The following is a 17,730-nucleotide window of genomic DNA, read 5'->3' as shown; positions in this document are numbered from 1 at the left end:
TCTTATCACATCTATGTTTCCTAAACTAGCCGCATGGTTGATACTAAGTATGGAGTCTTTTGCGTGAAGGGTCAAGTACTATGGAGGTTTGTCTTCAATAAGTAAAAAAAAAAAAAAATAATAATAATAATAAATAAATGATAATAATAATTGACTATAAAGCTTGAGCAAAGAAAGAGGTATTGCAATAATTTTTTTTTACATTTATTTTTTTACATTAGTGGTGTATAAATGTAATTGTATATATATTATGCTGCCTTGTTATTAATATCTTTGTCGTCATAGAAACCTAATGTTTGATTATTGATACATTTTTTGTAACTTTGATAAAAACTAACTTATGCTTATAATTTTTTATGGAATGTATATTTTTATTTGATTAATCTGACCACCGGTTTGACCCTTGGCAAAGGAAAGGATGCTTTTCTGTTCCCAATTATTTTAGCTTCAAGATTGACATTTTGGGAAATAAATTATTATTAGATAGAAACATTTGTAGTTTTTGAATTTGCATGAACTATTGGGCTCAAATATTGGCAAAAGTGCAAGTGACAAGAACACTTCAGTAGATCATTTTCTCGTTGCACTAGACTGTTTCATCTTTCTGCTCTAGGTCATTTTTTGGGTGTATCATGTGTGAGAGGATCGTTGCTTTGTTCTTATGGTTTACCTTTCCCCTATTCTTGTTAGGATGTTTTCTTTATCATCGACCCTGCACATCCACATTTTTTGGATAACTACCAGTGACTATATTCTTTATATATTTTCTTTCATTTGAGTAACTTGCCACCCGGTGTTGGTTGGGGAGGGGTGGTTGCTGGGGGGGGGGGGTTGGGGTTGAGTGTGGAATGGTTCAGTTTTTGGAGCACATAGCTGCTTAGCCTGTCCTATATGCTTCGTAGTTTTTCGATTTCCGACATGCAAGGGACACAATCTCAACTAACAAGGATATTTGAAGCCAAAATTTGTGAAATTTGGAGCATAAAATTAGAGAAATTTTGACTTAAATCATTGTGTACTTTTTTGATATATGAAGATACTTATCTCGTAAGCAGTATCTAAAAAAGCACAACCTGAAGTCATATTAACCAGTAGCATCCACTCAGACTTAAAAAATTTTAATTTTAATATTCTATAATATTTCATAGGTAATTTTTTATTTGAGTTGCAAGGATCAACCAGTATGCGCCTTCTTTAGCTTATGTCCAAATAAGCCTGTAATTCCTGTTGGATTCTTATTATGTTTTTATTTAACAGGGATATGGAAAATTTCTCTGGATGATGCACGGAATGTTTAGATCCAATGGAGGTTGTGGTTATGTGAAGAAACCTGATTTACTTATGAAGACATGCCAAAGCAATGAGGTATTTGATCCAAAATTACCATGGCCAGTGAGACAAACTTTAAAGGTGAGTAAAATGTTGGAATGGAAGAGTTCATTGGTCGGACAGTATAGTTTTAGCAGCCATTTTACTTGACAGGTGACTGTGTACATGGGAGACGGATGGCGTTTGGATTTCAGTCATACGCACTTTGATTCATTTTCACCTCCAGACTTCTACACGAAGGTCAGTAGGAGTAGCTTTAGTAGTTTAGAGAGATTATAAAAATGAGAGAGTGAATTTAACATTTAGCATTAAATGGTTCACCAAATGTAGTTGAATGATTAGCATATGGCTTTTAGCTTCTGAATTTCTAGATTATAGGACTGGTACCACTCTGTATACCGTGGAGGGCTCTCCTTGCAGTATCCTTCCGACTCTACGAGATTCCCTTCTATTCAGAGGCCTAGGAAGAATTGTTTCTAGTTGGATTTTTTCCTTTCCTTTAACTAAAAGCATAGCCGATTGTATATTTGATAATACTAATTTATACTACTGATATTTTAGAAACAACAAATGGCATAACTTAACCAGTGTAGATAAGAAATATTTAGGTTCAATCCATTAGCGTCAACCAAGAAGTACTTATTAGTGGATGGGTTTTGTAATACTCACTTAATTCAATATACAATGGGGGTTATCAATAGCACACTGAATGACATTATTGCTTGATTAGCTAGTTAAGGTGGTTTTCTGAAACCTTTAAACTACATCTTAGCGTATGCTAAAAACCCCTTCTCTTAATTTCATATTTATACTCATGAGCTTAATAACTCTACAATTTGTAAAACCTTGGATATCTCTTTTATTCTTATAAATAGGCACCATGATACATTTACTCCATACATCTGGTATATTTTTACCATTTATGATAGGATCTCAATGAACACTTTTGTGAACCATATAATACCCAACTCACCCAAGCGATTCCATACTTCGCTGAGAATTCCATCTTGGTCAATTGGTTTTCTCATCCTCGTACACTTATAGCACCTGCTTCCGAATATTGTTTTTTCTAGTATAATCTAACATTCCAATCTCTATGGAGCTGGAAAAATTTCCAATACCATGCTGATGCATAAATCATAGAAGTCTTGTTGGTGTTATTGGTTTATAATAGCAATTTGCTGCCTGAAGTTTTACGAGTTGATACATGAATCATAGACGTTGCTTGTGGAGCATATATTATGGTTGCACCGCTAGGAGAGAGTTAGAGCCTCACTTCCTTAAGAAGAATAACATTTCCAAGTGCTCTTTTTTCCTTACACTTCAGATGTGCAAGAAATGTATGACATCCTTTCTGCCATTACACATTAGCCCACAAGTTTCAAGGGCAGTAGAACTTAGCACATTTAGCTTGTCAGTTTAATAGTCAATGTTTCTGAGTTCTCAGTGAATTGGAATGGCAGGTTCACATAATAGGCGTGCCGGCAGACACTGCCAAGAGAAAAACAAGGATAATTGAAGATGACTGGGGACCTAATTGGAATGAAGAATTTATATTCCCATTGAGAATTCCAGAGCTGGCTTTACTACGGATAGTAGTACGTGAACATGATATGTCCGATAAGGATGATTTTGGAGGGCAAACGTGTTTACCAGTCTCAGAATTGAGACCTGGCATAAGGGCTGTCCCGTTATATGACAAAAAGGGTCAGAAATTCAAATCGGTGAGGCTTCTAATGCGGTTCAAGTTCGAATGAATGAAAATTCAGTTTCCATTGAGACATAACTTGTGTTCACTTCTATTTATCTATTGTACAGTTGATGTTGAAATTTTGGATACAGAAAGGAAAAAACTCGTTCTGTTGTATGGATGTTTCACAAGTCACTTGTCATTGGTAACTAACTCCTTGGTTAATATTAACATCTTTTTTTGTGAAACGCTGTCCATTCCATTTAGCAAATTTGTGCACGACAAGTTCAAAAAATGTTGAGCAAATAAATTATTTGAAAGCTGACTTTTAACCTTAGACAAACTTGCATTCTTAATGATGATCTCATGCTTCTATAAGAAAATTTCAATAGGTTCCTTTAAGAAATTTTCCCACTGCACTTTGGATTTTGTGGCTGCATTAAGTCATTTACCATTTCCATTTTTTTTCTTAAATATTTTGTGAATTATTTCCATATTATCTCAATATTTATAAATAATTTTTTTTTTAGCGAAAATGATTTAAATTGATGGACCAACAATTGAAGACATGAAAACAATAGAAATTATTCAGTTTAACCAAATGCTTGGAGTAAGAAACAAGACTTCATTAATAAAGCTGAAAAATGATGTTTCATCATCTTTTTATTGCCTATTAATTTAGCCTGAGTTACAAAAAATAAAAATAAAAATAAAAATAAAAATGATATAAGTATTGAAAGGTATAGTGGGATTTTAAAAAAATTAATAATCGTGGAGTCCTCAAGCATGAACTGGAATTCTTCACCTTTTCTTCTTTTTCTTTTATTTTTCAACAACCCAGCTCCCCCTTTAACGTCCAATATATTTTGTCTCAACTTTGTGTCAAGAATGATGATTTTGCAGTCAGAACTTTGCCTATAAGAGCTGGAAAAATCGTTTCCTTTTTTAGCTCTTGCTTAAGCAAGAGATATCTGCTCCAAAATCCTCCAATTAATATTTTTTTTCTCATCATCAGCATTGAAAATCTTGGTTAAGTAACAGTAATGGAGTTAATTATCCTAACACATACAAAAACCGACAATAATCGACCTAAACAGTCAATGTTACTATCCAATAGTCTTCTTTAAGCGATGATTTAGATAAGTATATACCAAACAGAATCTGATGCGGACTAATCCAGAAATAAGATGTTGGCACAATTCACAAGCTGGCGCAATCCAGGATGTGGAGGTCCCACCCCTATAGTTATTGTTATCCATCCTCCATCGACAACCATGATCCGTTCCTTTCTCTATAAGCAAGGCTAATTTTACCCAATAAACGAATCTCAATTTCCTCTCATTTCTCTACAATTCGATTCTCATCAGATGTCGAAGCAGACTTACAAAGTGTGCTTCTGCTTCCGGCGCCGGTTCCGCATGGCTGCGGCCGAGGCGCCGGCAGGAATCAAGGCCCTATTTGAGCAGTACTCGGATAATGGCGTAATGGGCGTCGATCACCTGCATCGCTTCCTCGTCGAGGTCCAGAAAGAGGAGAATGCCACGGTTGCTGATGCCCAGGATATCATGAACGAGTCGAAGCACCTAAACATATTTCATCGCCAGGGACTCAATCTTGAGGGATTTTTTAACTATTTGTTTGGGGAAGTTAATCCTCCGCTTAATCCCAAACTCGGGGTAATGTTTTTCCAATTTATTTAATCGTGGATTTGTAAATTTTCGATCAATGGCGATTTAGGTTATTTTCATATTTACCTCGTTTGATTAATTTCACCTAAAATGTAAAATGTTTGATTGTTGTGTGTATGATAAGGATGAAAGTCTATGAGGTTCTTATTGATGATTTTGACACTTGAAAGAGTAATGTAGGTTTTGGAAGGTGCCACACCCTACAAACAAAATGCCGATAAGATTACAAATAATTTATTTCTTTTTGTTTTTTCTATACAAAGAAACAGAGTGATTCTTTACATTATGCAAGTCTTTCATTTTTATTTCTTTTTGTATTTTTTCTATACAAAGACACAGAGTGATTCTTTACATTATGCAAGTCTTTCATTTTTCTATCTACTGGTCCTTAGTAGCAGTGCTTAGAGTTGAGTATGCACGAGAGTGCGTTTATGTGCCTAGCATAAACTTAGGAGTTTCTTATGAAGCTGGTCATCACAAATTAAATAACCAATTTTCTTAAAATGCCGCTCCAAGACCCAAAGTTCCCGTTAGTCATCATTTTTGTTCTGAGGCCTACTTAATATCTTATCTTGTATTACTGTATTTTTTTTTTTTTTTAATTGATAAGCCAACGTACTTTTAACCAGAGAACATATAATCTGAATTTGAGTTCCATTGAACACACATCAGAAGAAAGGCATTTATTTCTTTCTTTTTTTAATAAAAGAGGCCAAGGAAGAGACAAGTATTTTTCTGGTAAAATCTTGTGAACTATCAGTTTTCCAAATCCTAGAATCTTGCAAATTCATATATTCCCTTCTAGGTGTTTCTTCTTCTTCTTCTACCTCCTCTCTTTTTTTTTTTTTTTAATGGTAATTGAAGAATTCAAGTACGAGGAAATTATCTATAACAAATGAAACACTCATATGTCAAAAGAAAATTTAAAAGAGTAAAATATTTGGTGAAGTTCCAGAAAGGTAGCCACTACAGCTTGCTACTGCCTTTGTAACTCGATCAATAATTTAAGCTATGACTTTCTCAAATCTGATGCTATTCCTACTGCAAAAGTTTGTGCCCATCCTCCCCCTCCAACATAAAAAAAGGTTGTGTTTACTGTGGTAGCAGCATCATCCTCGCAAGTTTATTGTAGGAATATGTTCCAATCCAGATTGTTTCTGTGATATTGAGTAGCAACATGGTGGAACCCCCCTGTTTCAGCAAGCATTAAAAAGGAAAAAAAAGGAAAAAAAAAAGAAAGCTGGCTGCTATAAAAATGGTGGAACTGCCATCAAACTGAGTTCCTAATAATTTCCCATTGTACTTTAAGGATCAATACTATCTTTCCAGTTTCAAGTAAAAGAAAGCTATTAAGTCCACATGCATAGGTAGACATAAGGGCACTTGATAATGAGAAATTAGATATCATTGCATAAAAAATTCTTCACTGATTTTGGCCACATACTAGTTTTGAAGTTTTACATTGTCCCATACAAGTTCTCTTAACTTTTCTCTGTAAGCAATTTTTTGGATCTCATCGAATATTGTGAAGAAATTCAATTGCTTTTTCATTTTTCTTGCTTTCTTTTATGTATCTTCTAGCGCTTATGACTCCTGCTATGTCATTTAATTACTGCGATGTTATAAACTACAAGATGAGAGTAGTTGTCTTTTTCTTGATACTTATCCATTATTTTCCTTGTCAGGTTCACCATGACATGAATGCTCCATTGTCTCATTACTTCATATATACTGGCCACAATTCTTATCTAACTGGGAATCAACTAAGTAGTGACTGTAGCGATGCCCCTATCATAAATGCATTGCATAGAGGTGTACGAGTTATTGAGTTAGATATATGGCCAAATTCAACCAAAGATGATATTCATGTTCTTCATGGGAGGTATGCCATTAATTTTTACAGTTGTTTGAATTTGCATATTCCTTATTGATTATATTATTGATGACTTGACGCATATGATAAAAGTTTTGATTCATATTAAGCCCCTATTTGGGCTCCATTATCCAAATAATACATTTTTCTGTTTCTTATTTTCAACCTCACATACTTCAATAAAATAATATTACAATTAAACCTAAAACTTTTCCTTATCTTTTAACCATACATTTTTCAAAAAATCACTATTCCAAAATACATTTTCTCCCAAAATCACATTAAAACGGATCCCAAACAGGGGCTAAGCTTGCTGCACCTTAATGCTGATTGTCAAAGAGATAACGACCAATCAATCATGCAACTAAAGTACTGTATAAGAATTTTACCATCTGTGTATTCCATTGGACATAATTACATGTAAATAATGTAGGGACCAAAGAAAAATGTGCAGGAAGGAAGTTTAATGAGATAAAAGAAAAAATACAATGCCATTTCTTTGTTCTTTTCTGAATACATGAAATCATCGAAAATCTTATTTTATTGGGTGTTAATGATGATTTTTTTTTTTTTTGTCATCCATTTCCTTGGAATGATGTTTCTAGTGTGCACATATCCCATATGTTTGTTGACCTTCCCAAGTTAGAAAAGTTGAAAAAAGTATAATCTCACATATAAATGGGAGATTTTCTTATCAAGGAAGCCATCGCCTGCACATGCATTAGCTCAATATGAGCTGTTCTTTGTCTTTATTGCCTTTTTAGAGCCTAATCTTTTGATGTAGGACGCTCACCACTCCTGTTGAGCTCATCAAATGTTTAAGGTCCATTAAGGAAAATGCTTTTACTGCATCTGAATATCCTGTTGTGATAACACTTGAAGATCATCTTACTCCAGATCTTCAGGCTAAAGTGGCTGAGGTATGTAATGATGATTACTGGGATTATTTTAACACTCATATGGCTTTGTAATCATTTCTATGTTGACTATTCTAGATGATAAAGGAAATATTTGGAGACATGCTGTTTTCCCCTGGTGCGGAATGCTTGAGAGAATTTCCCTCCCCTGAGTCACTGAAAAAAAAGGTTATGATATCAACCAAACCACCTAAAGAATACTTACAGGCCAAAGAAGTTAAGGCAAAAGAAAGTGCCTCAAAGCCGGGAAAGGATTCATCTGAGGAAGAAGCTTGGGGAGGAGAATTCTCGTTTAAAGCCAAGATTGATGATGATAAGGTGCATTCTGAAACTATGTCTAACTCAATATTGAGTAATTTCACTTCATCTCACAATATAGTTTTTAACTACCCACAATTGATCTTTTAGGATGATGGCTTAGATGAAGGCGATGAAGATGATGGAGTTGATGAAGAGGATCCTAAGTCACAGCAGATTGCAGAACCACCAGAATATAAGCGCTTGATTGCTATTCATGCTGGAAAGGGGAAGGGTGGAATGCAGGATTGGCTTAAGGTTGATCCTGAGAAAGTAAGACGTCTCAGCTTAAGTGAGCAAGAGCTTGAAAAGGCCATATTAACTTATGGAAGAGATATTATCAGGTATTAGTTCAAACCCATTCTAAAGTTTGTCTTGAGCATGATTCTTGACTTATTGACATTTGGAGGCATTTATTCGAAGAATATTTTTATCTTGTGGAATTTGGACTTCGGCTGTTGCTTTCCTTAATGATTGGCATAGTGGTGAGAGTGAAGAAGATGTATTGGAGGCAAAGTAGGAAAACAATAAAGCTTCAGACATTATATAGACTGTCTTAACTAGAATATAATATTCATGCCAAAGAAATAGCTTCACATGACCATTCCTTTTGACTATTCTAAAATATCACCAATTCGATTCAACTTTGCGTTAGCTTGGTGGGGTCATTGGCCCCTCAGAGGCATGGATATGCTGTGAGCTAGTTACTTTGAGGGTATTTACTGTTTTGTATGTGTGTATAAAACATGTTTCATCTATGGGGTTCTTATCTTTATGAGGACTGTCTTAAGCGATTTTTTATCCTCAATGCTCTTTGTTTGTTTGCTTTAGGTTTACGCGGCGCAACATATTGAGAGTATACCCTAAAGGCATACGTTTTGACTCATCCAACTACAATCCCCTAATTGCGTGGATGCATGGAGCTCAGATGGTTGCATTTAACATGCAGGTTAGTATATTCTTAAATGGAGGAAGTTTAGTATGTTTTGGTACATAGAAATATGAATCTAATCACATTTTTGAAGAAATATGAGGGAGGGAGGGATTTTAAACTTTACATTCTTATTGACCATTCTTGAGAATGTTTACATGAAATCTCCTAGAATTGACAAAAGGTTGTGGAAGTTAAAGCATTTCGGATCCTTCGGTTGCAAATCATGATTCAATACTCTAGTTGGTTCACCAGGCTATCCTATGTTTTCCAAGTTTAAGTTCATTTTGAAGTCTTGCATCCCTTTAGATAAAAGTGTTTCAGTGGATGGTTTCTCAATAGGAAAATAGAACTTGTGAATTGGTTCAAAAGAAATGCTCTTATTTCTCCCTCTCCTCCTTATAGTGATATGTAGAAAGGATTTGGAAAGTTACATTGTGACGTTGCGGGAGGGATTTGGTGTAGACTTTTTCAAGAAGTTGTTCTTAGGTCCTCGGTGCTACGGTAAAAGAGGTGGGATCATGTGGAAATTGATAGTCTCAGCTAATTTTGGTGAACATGGACAGGGATATTTTAAGCAAAAGAACAAACACTTTTTGAGTTATACGATAGATCTGTGTTTTTATAATTCTTAAGGATTTCCATGTAGAGTTTAAGTGCATTCTGTTATATATTGTATTCTTGACTTGGCTTTATTTTGGTTGATGATGAGAATTCGTTGTCCTCTTAACAGTTCTAGTTAATGCTTCTATAATTAATAAAATTAAGTTCCTTGTGAAAAATAGCAAATATGATCACCAAATTGAGCAATGAGGGACTGTGGAAGGAAAGAAATTGTGGTACAGTCTATTAATTTCATTGCAATTTAGGTGAGATTTATGCATCGAATGGTAATATTAAAGCTAATAGCTCACAATCTTGTAAATAGTTAAAGGCAATGAGATGCTAAGATAATGCGATGATACAATGATTTTATTCTGGAATTTCATGACTTCAGCGTGATATGTAGGAGAAATAATAGTCCCTAATAAGAATAAGAATATGTAAAGTTCAAAGGGGTGATTTAAGTGATCTGGCTCAGTGGTTTTCCATATATTTAATCTATCAAGAAAGCATTATAAGTTCAATAAGGTAGATTATCCAATATCATTGTGTCATTTTTTTTTTCCAAGGGTTATGGAAGATCACTTTGGTCGATGCATGGAATGTTCAGGGCCAATGGTGGTTGTGGATATGTTAAAAAGCCGGACTTTCTGTTGATGGATGGTCCACATAACGAGGTCTTCGATCCTCAAGCTAAATTACCTGTCAAAACTATTTTGAAGGTAGGTTTGGAATTTATTTGGCATTAATATTTTGGACAACATCATTAGTTTCTAAATCGACTGAAGCTAAATGTAATCTCTTTGCATTTCATCCATACACTGTGCTATTAACCAGGTGACTGTATTCATGGGTAAAGGATGGTACTATGATTTCCATCATACACACTTTGATCATTATTCTCCTCCAGATTTCTATGCAAGGGTAAGTAGATAATCATTGTTTTCTTCCTGCCTACCACTTGGTTCCAAACTTGCAACTCTTTTTAGTTTAAATTTTTTGCTTTAGTACTGCAGCTAATGTTTTATTTGTATGCTACTTTGACTATTAGATTTAGCTCTCTCTCTCTCTCTCGTGCGCGCGCAAGCGTGAATGTGTGATTAGAAAGTAGGGAAAAATCGTGGGTAAACGTGAAAAAAAAAACATGTGGTTAAAAATGAGTGTGAGAGAGAACTGATTGTCAAAGAGTCAAAATCAAATAGGGGCTATTGTAAATGGGGTGTGTATTGGATAAGTGTATTACATCAGATATTACTAACCCCGGTTTGGTACCGATTATAATCTAGATATTAATCTAAATTAAAGTCCATGATTAATTTTAACCACATATTTTATTGGCCCCACAACTTTTCAACCACACATTTCATCAACTTCAATCAAAATTTACTAAAAATTTAATTTTAATCCCCACTAAACAGGTTTTAAGTTTGCAAACTTGTTTATATTTAGGTCGGAATTGCTGGAGTGCCTGGTGATACTGTGATGAAGAAAACAAAGACACTCGAGGACAGCTGGATACCAAATTGGGATGAAGTTTTTGAATACCCATTAACAGTTCCAGAACTAGCCCTACTTCGTATTGAAGTTCACGAATATGATATGTCTGAGAAGGACGACTTTGCTGGTCAAACGTGCCTGCCGGTGTCTGAATTGAGACAAGGTATCCGAGCAGTTCCAATTCACAATCGCAAGGGGGATAAGTATAAGTCCGTGAAGCTTCTTATGCAATTTGAATTTGTTAGATAAAATAGTGTGGCTTATCTTGGTTATTCTGTCCTATAATACTAATATATGTGAATGGTTATATTTGTCTGTGAAGTTATTTGTGGACATTTTTTGTACTTGTGCATATCTGGAGTACAAAACTCCCACGTGGTGTTGTGTGTTTTAAGTCTCTCCCTGACTTCGATATATGCCTGTCTGTATGATATTGTATTTGTATGTATATTGTCAGATGAAAATAAAGGGAATCATTCATTAGAATCCAAAAAATTTGAACAGAAATGTTACATTTTGCTAAGCTGTGCTTGAACTTTACACTTTGTTAATGGTTGGATTTTGGGATATCTTGAATCAAACAATAAATCGATTTTATGTCCTTAATCAAACGATTCAAATTACAGAAGGATGTCCCTCCTTGGTTCACTGATTTTCTTGCCAATCTTGCCATTTGATTAGGGGCTTGTTCGGTAGTGATTATGAGAATCAATTTTTTGATTGTTAAAGAGAAAAATGGGTCTATCTATGAGTGAAGAAATAAAAAACGACGGCCGACTTAGGGAAGTAACAGTCAAAAATTGATTTTTTGGGGTGACAAAACAGAACCAAACAGAGGCTAGCTGATTTCATAAAATCCTCACTTCTCACATCCGTCTATTTTTTCACCATTTTATCCACTTTGACTCTGTCATAAGTATCCTTCATCTCCAATCCAATCTTACACACCTCCCCTACCAGTCTGCTATTCACTTGCTAATCAGCATAAAATGGCTAACATATCATTGGTACTCATTAACAAATACTCTCAAGAGTATAATTCCATCCACTGTGAGTCAAAAACTCGCCCATGGCCGGGTAGGCAAGAGCTTCCTCTTGTGGTTCCCAATTCATTGTTTTTCCCCTTTGTTTAGTGCCCTCAAAATGCACTCTTGGCGCCTGGAACTCCTCGGAAATCAGGTTAGCTAGAATGACCAACAAAAAGGGCTTTCCACTATTCACCAAACCATGCAAAAACTCCATCAACTGGTGTATATCCAACACTTTCATGTTTCCAAAACTCACATGAACTACATATTTGAATGCCTGGTCATCTAACCATGCCATGCATTTACTTTCCTTCTGCTTGAGTCCACTAGATGATCACATCTACAGCGTTATCTTTGTTTTCAAGCTGGCATGTATGGGTCTAATTGTGTACACTTTCTGAAATTTAGTGCGAATATGGGCTACTGAAAACTTTTCTAGTTCTTCAAACGTGTTCAGTATTAGGCCATAGCCGCTGGCAGCACGATGAGTTTGAGACACATGTTGAAGTTTAGGATCTGATACATCATTTGCACAACAGAAAACATGGAAGATCTCGAAGCTTGAGAAAACCCTCCATTCCTGGCATATTTGATACTGTCCATGTTATAGTCTCCTTTTAATGGAAGCTTGAGAGCATCTATGAGCTTAGGGACGCAAAATATAGACCAAAAGCAGCTTGCACTGAATTGACGAAAGAGTCGGAATTCATCTGCAATATCAATTGTAAAGCACATAATTCTATGGGCCTTGCTTGATGTACATAATTTTTTGTACATCAAGGTGTCCTTCGCTCACATGGGGTGGGGTTCACTCGAATATTTTATTATGGTGGACCTCACCCCATGTGAGTGGAGGACACCTTTATGTGCAAAAAATTATGTATATGTAGATTTATCCTAATTCTATCAGCAAGTTATTATAGGAGGCTTGCCATCATGAGTTACACGTGCCTTGATTTCAGTATTTCCCTAACTTGTGGTTTTGTCGTAGAATATATGGATTTGAACAGTTCTACAACATTTTAGTCTTATTATTTAGCACATGTTTGGCTACGCTTAAAATTTTTATTTATGACTCAACTTTTAAGTAATTAAGGTTTTTTTTATTTTTTTTCAAAAAAAAGAAAATACTAATAAGAATTTTGTTTATCAAAGTTGTTATCAAGTTCAAAAGTAATCATGAGTTCTACTAAATTTTAAAACTAAGGGCATGGTTGAAGTAGAATGTAAAACGTGATAACATAATTTTAATTTGTGTTAATTTTCCATTTTGTTTTTCAATTAACATTTATTATAGAACAATCTTTTTTGTATACACTCTCGTTACAAAATTGCTCGATCTGCATCTCATAGAGTTGGAGAAAAAAATATTATTAAATATTTACTGTAAAACAAACATTTTTGTATGTAATCTTAGAGATGTAAAACTACTCAACCTGCATCTGATAGAGCTGGAGAAGAAAATGTTAATGGAATGCTTAGGACGACTAAAGGTTGCTAGGTAGCGACAGATTTCTCATATCATATACGTTGCACGCGACTATCGTACCAGGTAAACACGTAATTAATCAATTTTTCAGAATTTAATCCCATACTTGATGTAGGAAGAGCAGTAATAAGATTTCATTTTCAGACTGGAAAAACATCAAGAATGACATTTTGGCTACAAGATAAGAGAATTGATTCATTGAAGCTACAATTAATTTCTTAAAATCGACTCTATCACAATGAAACAGAATGATATTGAAATTAAAATCTTTATCCAAAATAATTAAGCATGGAAAAGTAACAAAACGTACTGATGATTATATACCACTACTACAAATACTTGATAATATTAAAATTACACTAACTTGGAAGTTTGAAGTTCTCATAAATTGATTTCCATCCATCTCCTAGCATCAGGGAAACTAAGCTTTCAATGTAACATGCAGCAATTGTTTTTGAACAGGAACCGTCCATCCTTGTCTCTGGAAGATCAATTTGCACACTTCTTGCTTCGTGATCATAACGGATTATCCTATTGTCCCCGAATAATCTACTTTCGAAAAGAATTCTATTGTTCTTATAACTTCCTATTGGCCTCCACTGTCCTTTTAGCCATCCTACCGAAAATTGCTTGGTCCAAGTAACTGCCGTGCTATGTCCCTTCATTGTCCACAATTCAGACCATGTGCCACATTTATTTAGTAAATAAAAAATCACCGCCAACGATCCATCATATTCTGTGAAAGAGATGCCATTTCCCAAAATCTCTACCTCATTAAGTGGAAAATCTATTTTAGGCAACTGAATCGTCTCAAATTGCTCGTTGCTCATGTCAAAACAAAGAATGAATGTCCCCGCCCACCAATAATAAGTTCCATTCATGTAGGCCATTGCATAATTCCTCACAAGAGAGTGAGCTGGCACATTAACGTCAATTTTTCTCCAAGAATTTGTGCTCAAGGAGTATATTTCAACTTGATAGACATTGTTTCGATGCTCTCTATCATCATAATGATCCCTAAGCAATTTGACCACCTTATAATCTCTAGTTTTCCAGTCAAACCCAAACCCGAATTCAGCATCCTCATCGCCATGATATTTTTCTGGAGGAGGAAATGGGGATTCTGGTATATATTTGATCTCTCTAGTTGCAGGATTCCACAGGCATAACTCTGAATTGACGTCATTAAAAAGACAAAATAGACCATGGCAGGGTCCCATAATTGTAAAATCACAATAAGAAGACTTTGTGGGAATTTTAAAATGTGTTGGTGTCGTTAGTTGGTCCTTAGTGAACAAGAAGAAGTCGCTGGTTTCTGGATAATACTGCATGACGAGAAGACGAGCTTTTCTACTGTCTGCAAGTGCCATATCCAAATGCTCATAAATAAAACTGCAGCTTGTAATGATAGAACACCATGATTTGCAAACGCACTTGAATCGCAACAGAGTTTTCACGGGCAACCTTAACAAGATATTGATAATCATGGCTTCAGGAATGTAACCAAAATTGTCCATTTTTCCGGATTTCCCAACACCCAACGCAATTTATCTAAATTGAAGAGAGTGCAAATCATATAAACACGAGATCTTCGTCTCATAGAGTTAGAGAAGAAATTTCTTATTTCGTGTACCATGCATGAAACTACTATACTAAGTAAACATGTAATGGATCATTTTTTTAGAATTTATTCCTATACTTGACGTAGGACATTGTAGTAAAGGAACTTGTCAAAACAATCCTATACCCATTTGATTCATAAGCATGGCGTCAAACTTTTGAGAAGAGTAGTAATAAGATGCCATTTTCCGACTTGGAAAACATGAAGACTGAAATTTTGGCTACAAGATAAGAGAATTGGCTTTATTGAAGCTGCAATTAATCTCTGAAAATACTCAAAATAGATTCTATCACAATATAATTAAGCTTCGAAAAGTAGCAAAATATACTGATGATTATTGACCACTATAAATACTTGATAATATTGAAATTACACTACCTTGGAAGTTTGGAGCTTGCCTAGATTCATTTTCATCCATCTCCCAGGGAAACTAAGCTTTCAGTGTAATATGCAACAACTGTTTCTGAACAGGTACTGTCCAATAACTCAGGGTTAATTGGAAGAGCAATTAGCAAACTTCTTGCTTCGTGATCATAAGGGATTATCATATCGTTCCCCCCAAGGTATCCACTTACGAAAAGAATTCTATTATTCTTATAACTCCCTATTGGCCTCCACCATCCTTCTAACCATCCAATCGAAAATTGCTTGGTCCAATTAACTGTCATGCCATGTCCATTCATCGACCACAGTTCAGACCATGTGTCATTTTCATTTCGAAAACAAAAAATCACCGCCAACGACCCATTATATTCAGTGAAACAGTTGTATTTCGCTTCTTCGTTAAGTGGAAAATCTACTTTAGGCAAGTGAATCATCCCAAATTGCTCGTTGCTCATGTCAAAACAAAGAATGAATGTCCCCGCCCACCAATAATAAGTTCCATTCATGTAGGCCATTGCATAATTCCTCACAAGAGAGTGAGCTGGCACATTAACGTCAATTTTTCTCCAAGAATTTGTGCTCAAGGAGTATATTTCAACTTGATAGACATTGTTTCGATGCTCTCTATCATCATAATGATCCCTAAGCAATTTGACCACCTTATAATCTCTAGTCTTACAGTCAAAACCAAACCCGAATTCAGCAAATTCATACTCATCAACTTCGCTTGGAATAGGAATTGGGGATTCTGGTATATATTTGATTTCTCTAGTTGCTGGATTCCACAGGCATAACTCTGAATTGTCGTCATTTGAAAGACATAACAGACCATGGCAGGGTCCCATAATTCTTAAATAAGGAGGAAGCTTTGTATGAATTGTTAAATGTGTTGGTGTCGTTAGTTGGTCCTTAGTGAACAAGAAGAAGTCGCTGGTTTCTGGATAATACTGCATGACGAGAAGACGAGCTTTTCTACTGTCTGCAAGTGCCATATCCAAATGCTCATAAATAAAACTGCAGCTTGTAATGATAGAACACCATGATTTGCAAACGCACTTGAATCGCAACAGAGTTTTCACGGGCAACCTTAACAAGATATTGATAATCATGGCTTCAGGAATGTAACCAAAATTGTCCATTTTTCCGGATTTCCCAACACCCAACGCAATTTATCTAAATTGAAGAGAGTGCAAATCATATAAACACGATTGGTTACATATAAATAACAGAAATAATTAGGCAATCAAAATATAGTAAAAAGAAATTTCTAATCGAATCACATATAATAGAATAAAACATAAACAGACTCTGACCTGTTAGTACAAGACGAATTGGGAGAGAAAGAGAGGAGGGTAGTACTGAGACCTAGCAGGAGAAGATCCGTCCTATTGACAGAGAAAGAGGAGGCTAGTGTTGAGATCTAGAAGAAGATCCAACAGATTAAGAGATCCGGGAATTTGTGGCATTGTATTTTATATTCTGGGGAGATTGGGCCATAAAAGGTAAATATTGGAAAATAAATATAGAAATACATATTGACAGAGTTTTCACGGGCAAAAAGAAGATATTGATAATCAGATCCTCACCAAAATTGTCCATTTTTCCAGATTTCTCAACGCTTAACGCAATTTATCTAAATTGAAGAGAGTGCAAATCACATAAACACGATTGGTTACATATAAATAACAGAAAAAAAAATTAGGCAATCAAAATACAGTAAAAAGAAATTTCTAATCGAATCAAATTAATAATATAGAAAGACATAGAATAGAATAAAACATAAACAGACTCTGACCTGTTAGTACAAGACGAATCGAGACGGAGCTTGAAAGTTGAGAATTGAGAAAGAGAGGAGGGTAGTATTGAGACCTAGCAGGGAGAAGATCCGTCCTATTGACAGGGAAAGAGGAGGATAGTGTTGAGATCTAGAAGAAGATCCGATGGATTAAGAGATTTGGGAATTTGTGGGATCGTCTTTTATATTCTGGGGAAATTGGGCCGTAAAAGGTAAATATTGGAAAATAAATATAGAAATAATGAGACCACATCATCAAGAAAAATGTGTTAATTAATGAAAGTTTGACAATAAAAATGAAACGGAAAAAAGTTTGAGATGTAGTGTGAAAGTAAATATTTTATACCCGTTCATGCAATAAATGTGATACATTAACTAATTTAGAAACAAAGATGGTGTGAATATATTTTCAAAACCCGATGCAATCAATACAAAATTGAATAGAGTTCAAAACATATCAACACAATTGATTATATATATATATATATATATATGTCTTTGACTAAGAAATGGTACCAATTTTTATTGATACTGAGTATAGTCTTTGACTACGAAATGAAAATGGGAATACAATTAATCGAGCTCAAA

At 35.0% G+C, this 17,730-nt stretch overlaps 4 protein-coding genes across 4 annotated transcripts in view; 2 read left to right on the top strand and 2 right to left on the bottom strand.

Annotated features, from left to right (window-relative positions):
• The window catches only part of LOC111403078 (phosphoinositide phospholipase C 6-like), a 6,604-nt gene extending 3,337 nt beyond the window's left edge, over positions 1 to 3,267 (top strand). The window contains exons 7-9 of the mRNA XM_023031444.1: positions 1,258 to 1,410; positions 1,483 to 1,569; positions 2,793 to 3,267. Of these exons, the coding sequence (XP_022887212.1) occupies positions 1,258 to 1,410; positions 1,483 to 1,569; positions 2,793 to 3,086 (534 nt within the window). The 3' untranslated portion in view covers positions 3,087 to 3,267. The remainder of the gene's footprint in view (positions 1 to 1,257; positions 1,411 to 1,482; positions 1,570 to 2,792) is intronic.
• A 948-nt stretch (positions 3,268 to 4,215) lies between these two features.
• Positions 4,216 to 11,320, top strand: LOC111403077 (phosphoinositide phospholipase C 2-like). Its single transcript, XM_023031443.1, has 9 exons — positions 4,216 to 4,695; positions 6,393 to 6,589; positions 7,365 to 7,500; positions 7,576 to 7,815; positions 7,906 to 8,138; positions 8,626 to 8,743; positions 9,898 to 10,050; positions 10,166 to 10,252; positions 10,778 to 11,320. Exons 1-9 carry the CDS (start codon positions 4,387 to 4,389, stop codon positions 11,072 to 11,074), a joined length of 1,770 nt encoding a protein of 589 aa, XP_022887211.1. The 5' UTR covers positions 4,216 to 4,386; the 3' UTR covers positions 11,075 to 11,320.
• A 519-nt stretch (positions 11,321 to 11,839) lies between these two features.
• On the bottom strand, positions 11,840 to 14,914 carry LOC111404357 (F-box/kelch-repeat protein At3g23880-like). The gene is made up of 4 exons (XM_023033172.1): positions 13,707 to 14,914; positions 12,650 to 12,713; positions 12,377 to 12,535; positions 11,840 to 12,179 (listed from the first exon to the last, which is right to left on the bottom strand). The coding sequence occupies exons 1-4, from the start codon at positions 14,857 to 14,859 to the stop codon at positions 11,840 to 11,842; spliced, it is 1,716 nt and encodes a 571-aa protein (XP_022888940.1). The 5' UTR covers positions 14,860 to 14,914.
• Positions 14,915 to 15,265: 351 nt separating this feature from the next.
• On the bottom strand, positions 15,266 to 16,564 carry LOC111403076 (F-box/kelch-repeat protein At3g23880-like). Its single transcript, XM_023031442.1, has one exon. The coding sequence runs from the start codon at positions 16,484 to 16,486 to the stop codon at positions 15,374 to 15,376; it is 1,113 nt and encodes a 370-aa protein (XP_022887210.1). The 5' UTR covers positions 16,487 to 16,564; the 3' UTR covers positions 15,266 to 15,373.
• Positions 16,565 to 17,730: the final 1,166 nt, after the last annotated feature.

Source organism: Olea europaea, chromosome 11 (genome assembly GCF_002742605.1).
Source record: "Olea europaea var. sylvestris chromosome 11, O_europaea_v1, whole genome shotgun sequence".
Classification (NCBI taxonomy): Eukaryota; Viridiplantae; Streptophyta; class Magnoliopsida; order Lamiales; family Oleaceae; genus Olea; species Olea europaea.
Note: the sequence above shows the minus strand (reverse complement) of the source record. Positions and strands in the feature narration are given on the sequence as shown.

Excerpts from the sequence above, each read along its gene's own strand:
- LOC111403077 (XM_023031443.1), top strand. The coding sequence starts at position 4,387 with ATGTCGAAGCAGACTTACAAAGTGTGCTTCTGCTTCCGGCGCCGGTTC. Across the intron at positions 8,139-8,625 it reads TATGGAAGAGATATTATCAG|GTTTACGCGGCGCAACATAT; the intron begins GTATTAGTTCAA and ends TGTTTGCTTTAG. Across the intron at positions 10,253-10,777 it reads CTCCAGATTTCTATGCAAGG|GTCGGAATTGCTGGAGTGCC; the intron begins GTAAGTAGATAA and ends GTTTATATTTAG.
- LOC111403076 (XM_023031442.1), bottom strand. The coding sequence starts at position 16,486 with ATGGACAATTTTGGTTACATTCCTGAAGCCATGATTATCAATATCTTG.
- LOC111404357 (XM_023033172.1), bottom strand. The coding sequence starts at position 14,859 with ATGGACAATTTTGGTTACATTCCTGAAGCCATGATTATCAATATCTTG. Across the intron at positions 12,714-13,706 it reads TGAGAACTTCAAACTTCCAA|GTGTCCTCCACTCACATGGG; the intron begins GTTAGTGTAATT and ends TTGCACATAAAG. Across the intron at positions 12,180-12,376 it reads TTTTCTGTTGTGCAAATGAT|TGGACTCAAGCAGAAGGAAA; the intron begins GTATCAGATCCT and ends GTGATCATCTAG.